The 14,458-nt window shown below is 31.4% G+C and overlaps 1 protein-coding gene across 1 annotated transcript in view; it reads right to left on the bottom strand.

Moving 5' to 3' along the window:
- Nucleotides 1-14,458, bottom strand: part of LOC127727205 (inositol-pentakisphosphate 2-kinase-like) — a 54,904-nt gene that overhangs the window by 12,722 nt on the left and 27,724 nt on the right. The window contains exons 7-10 of the mRNA XM_052234667.1: nucleotides 12,928-12,986; nucleotides 4,802-4,874; nucleotides 1,093-1,193; nucleotides 102-379 (exon numbers count right to left, since the gene is read on the bottom strand). Of these exons, the coding sequence (XP_052090627.1) occupies nucleotides 102-379; nucleotides 1,093-1,193; nucleotides 4,802-4,874; nucleotides 12,928-12,986 (511 nt within the window). The remainder of the gene's footprint in view (nucleotides 1-101; nucleotides 380-1,092; nucleotides 1,194-4,801; nucleotides 4,875-12,927; nucleotides 12,987-14,458) is intronic.

Raw genomic sequence — 14,458 nt, forward strand, 5'->3', positions numbered from 1 at the left:
TTTGACCTATTCAATAATGAAATATAATTGTCCATTGAACAGGTATGATCCCGCATTGCTTAAGCCTATTTATTCTTGACACTCTTATAAAGTGAACTTACTTTCATCATCAAATAAATGATAAGAACTTTGTGAACACTTTTGGCATGATTGGTGGGTATGCCCGTTTACAACTGGACTGTTGGAGGTTTGTGAGAGACCATCGGGAGGATGAGGTTTCAATGAGTATTCTTTTTTATGACTACATAAGGGACCTTGATGAGTTTCTGATCCATTAGATGGAGTAGAATCTGATTGGTTATCTGATGAGTGTCCATTGGTCAGCACAGGAACATATAACAATGCATCTAATATCAGATCTAGGAATTCTGACAAAATTCTGTAAAATAAATGTACATTTTCCATTAATCAAAGTACAGAATTAATGCCCTCTGAGGAGTATACATTGATACATGGTACATTTTCCCTATACATAATTGTATACGTGTTTAATAAGCAATGTGATCATGAACTAGGACACTCACTGAACAAATTTCCAACATTAAGCCCCCATAGTCTCCTAAATTACAATAAAAAAATTATCCTGTGGCATTTTATAGATTATACAGTATGGGTTTTGCCTACATCAATGTTATTTGGTTTTTGTTGGACTACTATTTCAATGGCAATGAATCATACCAAATCTCCTTATTTGTTTAAATGATAAACATTGGTGTTAATCCCCTTGATTCTTATTTCACTTAGTCCTCAATTACATAAGGACTGGCTATTTAGTTTGATTAAATTCTTCGCTACGACCAATATCAAATTTATTTTCATTTGATTATGTACTGAAGATACCCCAAAAGAAGGTATAAAACAACTTATACTGACAAAATCATCAAACCACTGATAATTCTATTTTAAGAAATAATAAAAACGAAATTCCCCAGATTTACTTTTTACATTATATCTTCAAGAGTCTAAAATAGTTGCAATGAGTCGAAAGTGTCAGGTTAAACATCTAAAGTATACACTTAATAAAGGTTTATACAGCATATTGTCAATTAATAATTTCTTGTAGTTCATCTCTTGTTCCCTCCCTTTACTTACAACTGCTTTTTGATTCCATTTGTATTTCTATCACCAAAGAATTCCTTCAGAACTGCTCTCAGATCCTGCTCTACGTTTTTTCCATATACTTCATCACCATTCTAAAACAGAGAAGCCTACTTTTACACTTATCTTTACTTTTGAAATTATGAATAAAGGGAGATATCCAGTAAAGGTCATGAGACAGCAACACTATTGGCCAATAATATCTTATTTGTGTATAAGCTAACCCATGTTTACAATCAATCAGCTATAACAATTGTGCATACTACCAAATTATGAATGTGTGTTTGGCATTTCCTACTACAGGTCTGATAATTATAAACAATATTTAATTACATTTTTAACATTATTAAAACTGGATGTTATGTTGATATAAATGTAAAACTAATAATTCAGGAAAAATCAACATTGCCTTGGTATGAAAAATTACTTTAATATATTTCAAAGAAATATTCTTATCTCAGAACACTAAACAAAGATAATTTATTAACTTGAATAAAGACAAATGAAGATGTTTTATATTCTTCAACAAGTTGAGATTTTTTTCTCAGAGAAAATTTGACTTATAATATTTAAATTCACATGCATTTCATTTCATTTTACATATCTATATTTAACTAGAGGCTCTCAAGAGCCTGTGTCGCTCACCTGATTCTACTTTGGTTTTGGAAATCATGTAAAAATAGATTAAAATCATAACAGATACCTTAATAATGAGTGAGGCCAAATTTGGTTTAATATTGGTCCTGTAATTTAATAAAAAAATCCTGGTGGCAATCTGGAACAGTAAATCGGCAACAAAGTAGCAACACTTAATCAGCACCTCATAAGAAACATTTATGCCATGTTTTGGTTTCATTCCATTCAGTGCACCTCTAGAAGAAGCATTTGTATGTATTTCCCATAGGGTCTTATGTTAAAGGAAGTCCCCCCATTGGCGGCCATCATGGATGAAGGATCAGCTTCAAAGTAACAACACTTGGTCAGCACCTCAAAAGGAACATGCATGCCATGTTTGGTTTCATTCCATTCAATGGTTCTCTAAAAGAAAACATTTGTACGTATTTCTCATAGGGTCCTATGTTAAATTAAGTCCTCTGCTGACGGCCATCTTAGATTATGGATCGGCTTCATAGTAACAACACTTGGTCAGCACCTCATAAGGAACATTCATGCCATGTTTGGTTTCATTGCATTCAGTGGTTCTCTAAAAGAAGACATTTGTATGTATTTCCCATAGGGTCCTATGTTAAACTAAGTCCCCCGCTGGCTGCCATCTTGGATAATGGATCAGCTTCAAAGTAACAACACTTGGTCAGCACCTCATAAGGAACATTCTTGCCATGTTTGGTTTCATTCCATTCAGTGGTTCTCTAAAAGAAGACGTTTGTATGTATTTCCCATAGGGTCCCATGTTAAACTAAGTCCCCCGCTGGCGGCCATCTTGGATTATGGATTGGCTTCAAAGTAACAACACTCGGTCAGCACCTCATAAGGAACATTCATGCCATGTTTGGTTTCATTCCATTCAGTGGTTCTCTAAAAGAAGACATTTGTATGTATTTCTCATAGGGTCCCATATTAAACTAAGTCCCCTGCAGGCGGCCATCTTGGATTATGGATCGGCTTCAAAGTAACAACACTTGGTCAGCACCTCATAAGAAACATTCATGCCATGTTTGGTTTCATTCCATTCAGTGGTTCTCTAAAAGAAGACCTTTGTATGTATTTCCCATAGGGTCCCATGTTAAACTAAGTCCCCCGCTGGCGGCCATCTTGGATTATGGATCGGCTTCAAAGTAACAACACTCGGTCAGCACCTCATAAGGAAAATTCATACCATGTTTGGTTTCATTCCATTCAGTGGTTCTCTAAAAGAAGACCTTTGTATGTATTTCCCATAGGTCCTATGTTAAACTAAGTCCCCCGCTGGCGGCCATCTTGGATTATGGATCGGCTTCAAAGTAACAACACTCGGTCAGCACCTCATAAGGAACATTCATACCATGTTTGGTTTCATTCCATTCAGTGGTTCTCTAAAAGAAGACCTTTGTATGTATTTCCCATAGGGTCCCATGTTAAACTAAGTCCCCCGCTGGCGGCCATCTTGGATTATGGATCGGCTTCAAAGTAACAACACTCGGTCAGCACCTCATAAGAAACATTCATGCCATGTTTGGTTTTATTCCATTCAGTGGTTCTCTAAAAGAAGACATTTGTATGTATTTCCCATAGGGTCCTATGTTAAACTAAGTCCACCGCTGGCGGCCATCTTGGATGATGGATCCGCTACAAAGTAACAACACTTGGTCAGCACCTCATAAGGAACATTCGTGCCATGTTTGGTTTCATTCCATTCAGTGGTTCTCTAAAAGAAGACATTTGTATGTATTTCCCATAGGGTCCTATGTTAAACTAAGTCCACCGCTGGCGGCCATCTTGGATAATGGATCCGCTACAAAGTAACAACACTTGGTCAGCACCTCATAAGGAACATTCATACCATGTTTGGTTTCATTCCATTCAGTGGTTCTCTAAAAGAAGACATTTGTATGTATTTCCCATAGGGTCCTATGTTAAACTAAGTCCCCTGCTGGCGTCCGTCTTGGATTATGGATCCGCTACAAAGTAACAACACTCTGTCAGCACCTCATAAGAAGCATTCATGCCATGTTTGGTTTCATTCCATTCAGTGGTTCTCTAAAAGAAGACATTTGTATGTATTTCCCATAGGTCCTATGTTAAACTAAGTCCACCGCTGGCGGCCATCTTGGATGATGGATCCGCTACAAAGTAACAACAATTGGTCAGCACCTCATAAGGAACATTCATGCCATGTTTGGTTTCATTCCATTCAGTGGTTCTCTAAAAGAAGACATTTGTATGTATTTCCCATAGGGTCCTATGTTAAACTAAGTCCACCGCTGGCGGCCATCTTGGATGAAGAATCCGCTACAAAGTAACAACACTTGGTCAGCACCTCATAAGGAACATTCATGCCATGTTTGGTTTCATTCCATTCAGTGGTTCTCTAGAAGAAGTTCAAAATGTAAAAAGTTAACGCCGACGACGGACGCCAAGTGATGAGAAAAGCTCACTTGGCCCTTCAGGCCAGGTGAGCTAAAAATAAATTCCCTCATATATAGCTTTCTATTTTAACTACTTAGAAACAAAGAAATTATTTCATTTGTATGTTTTTTTTTAAATTTTTATATCATGTTCAATTTATGTGACTGTATATATGCTTGAAAGAAATCTTTATAAACTAGAGTTATCTTTCTTTGGACAGTTAAAAATGATTAATTGTTGGTAGTTTAGCAATTTCCTGTCAGACAGAAACTTTCTCAAATTAATTATATCTATACACCCAAATTGCGCCTATTGATATGGGAATTCCATTCAATCATCAATTAAAATCAAATACAGCAAATGAAATGACTAGCACATTTACTACTATGACTTAAACCTATAGTTGCTAACTTCTAGTCATATGGCCTCTAGTTGAGTTGTCTCATTGGAAATCATACCACATCTTCTTATTTTTATATAGTATAAAATCCACATACATGAAGACAAATGTACAGTAAAGTATCTTATCACAGGTAATAGCCTTCATCACAGTATCTGTCTTTTGCTTTGACAATATATTTAAGGTAGCATGCTCAAATATTAATTCAATTTGTATTCCTAGAGTTATCTTCCTTACCATACACATTTTCAGATTATTCTGTGGGGTCTCACACATGGCATACAGAGCATGCTTCATTCTGTCTCTGTTTCTGAATATAAAATATAATTCTATAAACATCCTTATTTACTATCAATACTTTTGAATAAAATTGATTGATTTTGGTGGTCAGCTGGGACAAACAGCATTACACATCCGTTGGGTTGAGAAAACAAGCAGTTTCAGATCTCTTATATCTTGTCTTTAGGGATAAAAGATTTCCTTGAAGTGTTGGAGTTGGGTTGAGAAAACAAGAAGTTTCAGATCTCTTATATCTTGTCATCTAATCACCAGTTTTAAGAATCTAAGAATTTTTTCATTGTTTGATTCAAATGTTTTCATAAATATTTATCCATCTAAATTTTTAGCAACAACATTAGCTGAAGGGAGTATTTCCATAAAACAGTTTGTCTTTCTTAATGTCAGACTATTACTTGTCTCATAGAATAGATTGATAATTGATGGATTAAAGTTCAGATGCAAAGATTGATGAATATTCATGATTAATATGTTTATGTCATATGAATATATCTTGTTTAAGTACTAGGCAACCACGAAAAACATGCAGTCAGAATTTTAATGTTCTACAGCTAGCTCAGAACAGTCTGCAGGAAGACATATTTACCCAGACACATATTCTGACTACAAGTCTAACAGCCTTTGTTTTAAGATGCTTTTTCTTTGCATACAAGCAGAAAGCACCATTTTTAAAGTTGGGATCAAATCCAGAATCTCCCATACTCAAAGTTAGTATGAAATACTGAAATAGTTATTGAAAAGATAAAATAGACCTCCAGTGTTCATTTCTTAACAAAGGTATTACTTATACTGCATAAATAAAACTCCTTTGACATGGTTTAACCACATATAAAATGATAGATAAATATTATTTATAAATCAGGATGTTCTGTTGTCATAAAGTCTGACAGAAACTGACCTACTGCATATTATACATTGCAAAGGTTAAGTAGGGTCAACCTTTTTCCTCCTAGGTTAATTAATGTTTATTAGTACAGGTGCCCTAAGGGCCAGTGGTTAGTTATAACATTGATTTAATTATATGATACATGAATGTGGATGTCCCAGGCCTTACTTAATACTGAGATATAATATTAGGCCAGTAGCACCACTAAATGTCAGAGACCTTACTTGATATACAAATAATAGGTTAACCTTTGAACTTTACAATCTGATTAGAAAACAAACATGGTTCAAGAAACTGTACCCTGCAGACAGAACAATAGTTCATGCAAACAAAGTTTATTCTAAGTTATGAAAAAATGAAAAAAATAATTCTTACTACATATGTACAAAACATATGTTTTTGTCAAAATAATGGTTGGGTTTCAGACATGTGAAATAGATCTTAGACAATTAAATGTTGTAAAAATATCTTCAATCATTTTGTATAAGAAACTTGAAAAACTTTATGAAATATGCAAATTGTTTGAATTCAATGAATAAAACCAGCATTACATGTTAGATTTATACTTATATTGTACACTGATATTAAAAAATATAGACACAAGCTATACAAATTAAAAAAATTAGGGCTTTATTTGAGGGATGAACTTTTAACCAATGAGTAAGAAAAGATATAACTTTACAAAAAAATATTTCTCAACTTCACACTATACTCTTTTGAATGTTAGAATCCACTTTAAATAAAAAATGTCCTTTGTTGATATGTATTGTATCTATAATATATTTATTTCAATAGAACAGGTTCTAGAAAATTTCAATGCCTTATTATGATATCCATAACTTCTCCAGTCAAAAAAAATGTAAAAAAAAGTTGAGATGTTTAGTGTAGCCAATTATAACATGTCTTTTGGTTATTTTTGTTATTAGGTTTTTATCTCGTTGACGTATATCCCAATCTTCTTTTATTGATGTGTAGGATAAAAACAACCTTTATTCAGACTAGGCTTTTATTTAAGCCTTACGATCAACATCAAGTAAAACTATTATTCAGTTTAAATTGCTCACGTCAACAAATAAGGATATGTTCCTCGCAGAAAAACGTGAGCCAATAACAAATTCATTGCTCTCACCTTTAAACATAACGGTCTATTTAAAAACAGGTGACACAGTGCTGTGTAAAGACGCCTACGTAAACTACTTCAAGTACAAGATGTTATTGTTCAGCACAGTTCGGTCAATCGCCCTCAGTATTGAGATTACAAATTTCTTGAATCTACATTTGGCAGCATATGTTGATAAACGTCATAATAAATTGTTCTGACCTATAGTTAACTCTCTGTTTATGTATACCTTTAATACTTTGCTTTCAAAATACAATTATATTTAATTAAAATTTTATCGTTGGTCCATTTCTGGACAAAAGGGTCATAGTTTGATTAACTAGAAAATGTTTACATCGCTGAGGAGGTAAAGTATATGAGAAATTTATCATTAATCTCTAGGATGTTGGTCAAATTAATCTGATACTCAAGTGTCAATATAGTTATCAACCTTTCGTGACTAGTAAACAATCCAGAATTAGAATTAAACAAATCTCTACAAAAATTATACTAAATATAAAATATCTTGGTATTAATTACATGAGTTTGGTGACAGAAATCTACATCTGTCAAAATCTGCACAGCTGTTCATTATGCTGATACAGTGTATTAATATTGATACAGTAACACTAGGGTCAGCAAGTACCAAAGTTCATACTTATATTGTTTGAAGGTACTTAGGGGAATCACAGTAAATCTACAACTGGCCTCAACTGATTTCACAACAGTTTGATAAATACAATGTTTATGTCTTATTTGGATTAAACTTTACTTTAAACAGTAAAGGCCTACTTATATTTTAAAACATATAAATGAATACAACAAGGTACTCAGGGGGATTTACATGCAAGTTCATATTTTGGAATAATATGAAGTTAAAACTGTACATATGCATATGAAGAAGAAAAAGATGAAAGCTATGACCAAGCCAAACATGAGTCCTATATTAAAATACACAACCAGCCACCTGGACAAACTTTTTATTTTTAGTGATCCTGTAGGCTACTCATTTCAAATGATTTCTTCACAACAAAATATTAATAACAACTACTAAATATTAATTTAAAATAAATTGTACATGGAAATTTCTTCACACTGTTGTACATGTGACAAATATAGACAAGTAAAACTGTTGTCCTTGAGTAGAATCAAATCATAATAGATTCAACAATAAATTCTCTTTTTCTTTAAGTGTAGTTAATGATGTTATTATGAACTAGAAAAGGATCTGTATATCAAAACCTACTTTAACAGTTTTCCTAACCATAAGTAGATATTTCAATAACTACTTGACTTATTTTTAAATGTTACTTGGAAAACAATCGACAACTCCTCAAATTTTTGTAAATTGCACTTTTTTAACAACAAAATTTGTGAGCAAATGTATGAGTGGACTGGAAAGTATTAAAATACTCTATTTAGTTTTCAATTTTCATTTTATTAACAACAAAACGTGTGTTGAGAGTTGAGACTATTTTTCTATTCTATACATGTATGCTGAATGAGACATGAATGTATAACAACAGTTTTTTTATAACTTGTATATAAATTAAAGAAACAATCCACAACAACTCATTAGATGCTTCATTACGTGACCCAAGTCAGCTTGGCAAGTATTTTATCTTCATCAGTCAAAAATAACCTTTATAAAAAGACTGATAACCTTTATGTACTTGTAACTAAAGATAATTCTAGAAGGTTGTTATTTTAAAAATACTTGTGATGAAAAAATTCTTTTAAAATTTTGGAATACTGTAGGATAAAAATAGTCATCTGCTCAAGGACAACCTTTCTAAATATAAAACCTATGTAAAACAGAACAAAGCTACTGTATAAAATAAAATTTAATATTCATGTGTCTTTTTGTTCACATCGATGAAAAAGTAACAAAATAATACTACAAGCTCAAGTAAAATATATCTGGGGGCATATAATATTATAAATTGTGCAATAATTTAAATAATGCTGATTTATCTTATTTCCAAATATTCATTATTTTTTGGGAAATACACCCACTGGCCCAAAACGATTCAAAATGAGATCAGCAAAAATATATAATGTAATGATGCTACAGAATACTGGTCATGTAAAACATTTTAAATGTCTGATGTAATACTGATATACTGTTGACAAATTCTTTTCATAGTTAAACAGCCCCACCCTTAGTTATTTTGACTACCACATTCAAATCATCTTTTTTGTTGTGAATTTGATGCAAGGAAGCTTGTCAAAACACTGAAAGATATGTTTAGTCAAGCTACTAATGGGACAATAAACTTAATTTTAAAGAATTTTGCTATTTCCATTGAATTTGTAGAAGTTAAATAAGAAATTCAAAGTTAAAAATCTTGTTAAATACACATAATTATACATTGTATCTCTAATCATTTGACAGAAAAATGGACAAAATATCAAGAGATATACATAAATATCTGTTATTTCATATAAAAATTGTTTTCTTTTCATCCATCTGATATTTCCTTAAACTAAACACCAACACCATTGACATAAACAAAGAATATTGAAACACAGTCCAATTCATACTGATAGTTCTTCTGTATATAATAGATGAACAACTTAAACATGGTGTACTGTAAATAAAACTGTACAATATGTCATTATACTATCTTGGCCACGAGTCAAACACAACACTTATTCAATAAGAGTTTTTGTGAAGTGACATGCACCTTAATAATAAACACTTGACATAATTATGAATCGTGTCATTTGTCATGAATTACATGTCTGTTTATTTCAGTCTAATTCATACTAACAATAACCACAGGTATATGTAGCTTAAGAACCCACAGATAATCATACTTTACTGTATATCCTATTGTAAGGAATGGCTGTCTGGCTTGTTGTCAAGATTAAAATTTGTCACCGATTACAGACTTTGCAATATATATATTCCAAGAACTTCAAGGATCAAACAAAATTTGTCACAGATTACAGACTTCACAATATACTCCAAGAACTTCAAGGATCAAACATGTAAAGTTCTGCTGTTATTTCACAATCATTGATAAAATAACTAAAACTAAGAAAGCTTTCATAAATATGAATGAAAGGAGATGTAGAGTAGACATCAATGAGACAGAAACCCAATGACAAAAATAAATTAATATCTTGAGGGCAACATACAGTTCAACAATAGACCTGTGTCAATACAATATATCAAGCTCTCATTTTTCTCTGGTCTAAAAAATGTGAATAAATTACTTAGAAACTACAAGATATGTCATTAGTATATTGTTATATCAAATTATCTAATAAAATAAACTGTTAACACAGAGATATGTATCACCTTTTTGTTATTTTGATAGAAAAATGCAAATGTTGAAATTAAAATAGCAATACTTTAACATGTAAGTTATGCAAAATATTCAAAGTCAATGAACCATGACTGAAGGCATAGGGCCAAACAATCTCCAAGGAAATGATTGATTTTTTTATTTTTGGTGTTTTAATGCCACTTTTAAGCACCGCTTTTGGGCTATTTCTTTGTGGCCAGTTTTTATTGGTGGAGGAAGCCGGAGTGCCCGATGAAAACCACGACCTTCGATAGGAAAACTGACAATCCTAGTCAATTAAGATTGGAGTTCCATGGAAATGAGATGTGCTAATGCTAATACAACTGCATACCAGATATCATTGACCTACAACTAGTGGTTTCCCATAAACTGACCTAATCACAAACTAATACATTGTTGATGCCGCCCCTGAAAACAGTATACATATGTCTTGCTTTTATACTCTGTCCAGGCAAGACAAAAACCAAGAAAAAAGCAGCTTATTCCAACAAACTTTCCTTCAAAAATCAAAAACTACTACCATTCTGTATAACAAAATGATGACCTTTTTTAATTCAAGGGGAAAACTCTGCTATGTTATTTTGTTATTTGATATCATTCTTATTTTTCTTTTTGTAACTTTCAAACTGTGACTTGACAAAAAGGTAAACATGTCAAATGATCACAAATAACCTACTGTAAGTATGTAAAGATCAACACATTGATTTGATTATTTTTTATAACATTCAAGCTGTTATTTCAGAAACAATGACGCAGGTATTGAATAAATCTGTTAGAAAGCACCTTTATAAACACCTTTATAAGGTGCAAATTAATTTTCTCACTTTTCGCACCTTCAAAGGAAATATCAATTTCATAATCTTTTCATGTTTAACAGAATATCAATATATATCTAAATAGGATCCTAATAGGTGTTATAATATTATTTATTCAATATATATATTTTTTTTAATCCTTTCATGAATTATAAACTGGCAATAAATAAACAAATTATAGAATTAAAAATAATCAAAGATATTAACAATGACAACAAATGAATAATCTGCATGAAAATTAACATTAAAATTGAGTAAATGAAATTTACTTTTTAATTCAGTTTTTATCTTTTTAATCCTATTTTTAAAAGGAATATGAAATGTAACTAAGAAGTTTTGATATACAAATGATATACAGTCTTTATGTTGTGACTTAAAAAAATTACTTACTGTATACAGTATACATTGATTTATATTCTAATTACTTTTATTATTAAAAGGTGTAAAAAGTTATTACATTTATTACTGTATGAAACTTATATCTCTTTTTAAGAACATCTTTTATTAACTAAACAGCTTGAATAAAAAACTTGATAAAATTCTCGATGAAACGATGTGCAAAGAATCCTTTAATTAAAACTTCAGCAAAAAAAAGAAATCCAAAATTACAGAAAAATCCCCAACAACTCTCTTGTTTTGTTACTATATTTAAAGTATCATTTTCCCTGATTTACAAACAGCTGACTCAAACAGTTCAAGGTCATTTAAAACAACTGAACAAAGAGAGGTTAACAAAGGAGAAAAATACTTCTGAGTCCAGACATGGATTTCTTTAATTTTTGTTTATTTAATATACTATTTTCTGTTGGCATAATAAATAACCCTTTTTAATTTTGTTAAACAGCAGAAATCACTTTACATTTACCAAAAATTACCCTACAATTTTGGTTGGGAGATTGTTCATACTTTTTCTTTTCCAAAAATATAATGAAATTGTTTCTTCTACCTTGCCTTGTGCTATAAACTTTCATTACCTTCTAAAACCTAACACCCTAGAGTTGTCATATTTCAAAAATCCTGATTTGTGTCATCTCTGTATAAATCATAAAGTTGCCACTAAACTTAAATATAGTAAGTTTAAGATACAATAGTTAGTTAAAGAATAAAGCTGTACTATTTAGTAAAAAATATACATGAATGACAGGCAGATTATAAGACTGGTGCACTTCGGTCAGAGTGAAAGTACAAAATATCAAAGCTTTAATCATATCTTTCCTCAGAGATAAAAACACTGTCAATCCATTTGATTTGTAAAAACACTGACAAAGCACTATCAACTGTCATGACACAGATTAAATTTGTTATTCTAAATTTGATTAAATTTTAATTTTCAAATCAATATTGAATGGGTCATCTTAATTTGTGATGTCTTTCATTTACATGTTTTATTTTCATTGATATTTCCCTTTAATGTGCCTCAATTTTAAAGGTATTCTAACAGTACTTTTGTATACAAACATTGGACTTGGAGAACAGGTTTTATATTACATTCTTATGGTCTTACTGTTCTGACCGAGATCTGCACTTGGACAAAAGAACATAAGAAATATTGGATCTTAAGAAAATCTATGATTAATGTATTTGCAACCTTTTGGATTAAAAAACACACAAAAGAAATCACAACTGGTGAATGCATTGAATCTAGGTCTTAATTTATAACATGCAGAGTGAACTAGTTTTTAAATAAATGCAAGGAAATATCTTATGCACACATCTGTAACAATTTTCTCTTGATAAAATAACATACATCATAATTTGAAACAGAACCTTTCTATTCTTTTTTGTTAGCTTCACAAAAGTGGTATGTTACTTGAGGAAATAGAAATTTTGGAGTTTTATTACCCTGAAGCCCTGATCTAATTTGATCCTATTATGTACACTGATCATTATCACAAGACAATAATGACAATTTTATTGCCCTAGCCATTGGCCAAAGTCTGCTGTCCACTCACCCAGAATACAGATCAATGGGACAGTAATGGCTCGTCTTTGTCCATCGTCCCTCTTTAGCCTGCAAATAGAAAATAATAATTATAGAAATAAAAACACCTGTCAATAATAAATATGTGACATTTTCATTAGAGAAACCATGCAAGTTTTGTACATTAAGTACACCAATAAAGCAGAAATCCGTCATTTTGTTTTTACTACGAGACATTTTGATTAGAGAAACCATGCAAGTTTTATACACCCATAAAGAAGAATAATGCATCTTGTTTTTACCACAAGACATTTTGATGAAATTTTCATGTCAAAATAATATTGTTGTGGTTATATTTTGACAGATAGAACAGGGTCCTCCATTGTATCCTTTCTATGCCCAACATTTACCATCAAACATATATGAAGTTTGTATTTTAAACTAAAGATATGATATGATAATAGATTCATATTTTTTATTTGGTATATCAGTTTTATAATCTTCATGTTTTGTATATATATATATATCAAATAAATAACTTAGAATACTATGAATATAAATCATTATTATAATAACAATTTTTTATATGTTATCTATATTAGTCAAACAAGTATTTTCCCATCATATTGCACCCTACAAAAGAAATATACCCTTTAACTTCATTTTTTAAGATAAATATTGGATATAGAAACTTAGATCATTGATGGCAGAGAATAATATTTTTGAGTTTAGGGGGCCAAGGAGTGCATGATTTTCTTTCAAATATTTAACAAGCAATATATGATTTGACAATTGGAACAGTAGACTTTCTACTGTGGTAAATAAGTCAATGTTATCATAAGATATATACTTTAATATATTAATATTTCCTTGCTGCCTTCTAAATTTATTTGGTTTGAAAATGAGGGGGGGGGGGCAAAAATGCAGTATTCCACTTGGCTTTCAACAACTGTGACTTAGATAGCATCAAATAAACATTATATACAATTCTAGACCTTAATTCAGGAAGCCTCTTGGAGACACCTTGTAACTAATAGTTCACTGAAAATTTTCTATGTAATAATGGAGTTTGACTTGATGAATAAGCTACCCTAAGTATACACAAGGTTACACAAGGTTACACAAGGTTACACAATAACCCAGAATTAAAACTGTACTTAATTTACACAATCTGCATATGAAATATCAAATTCATGTGTTTATCTGTCAGCAATCTTTCATATTTTGATAGGACCATGTGACAGTGGTAACATGTGGTGAAAATGTCAACAAAGAAAATAGAAAATCATGCTGTATTGATTTCTTCTCAATGAAAATCATTTTCCATACTTTCCCTCCAAAGTGGGTCTTTTCACAAGAAGTGTGTGCAAATGCGAAACGTGTTCTTTGTGGGAAAATTAATGAATGTTGGAGTCAGCGAAGACTTTGTCCAAACATCTGCCAAATGAGATATTTAATATTTTCACCTTGCGCATGGCATTATGTTGGTTTGAATAATGGATTGACAGTCCAATAATTAACGATAAAAAGGAGGAATTTCATACATTTACAGATAAAAAGAG

Source organism: Mytilus californianus, unplaced genomic scaffold, assembly GCF_021869535.1.
Source record: "Mytilus californianus isolate M0D057914Y unplaced genomic scaffold, xbMytCali1.0.p SCAF_19, whole genome shotgun sequence".
NCBI lineage: Eukaryota > Metazoa > Mollusca > Bivalvia > Mytilida > Mytilidae > Mytilus > Mytilus californianus.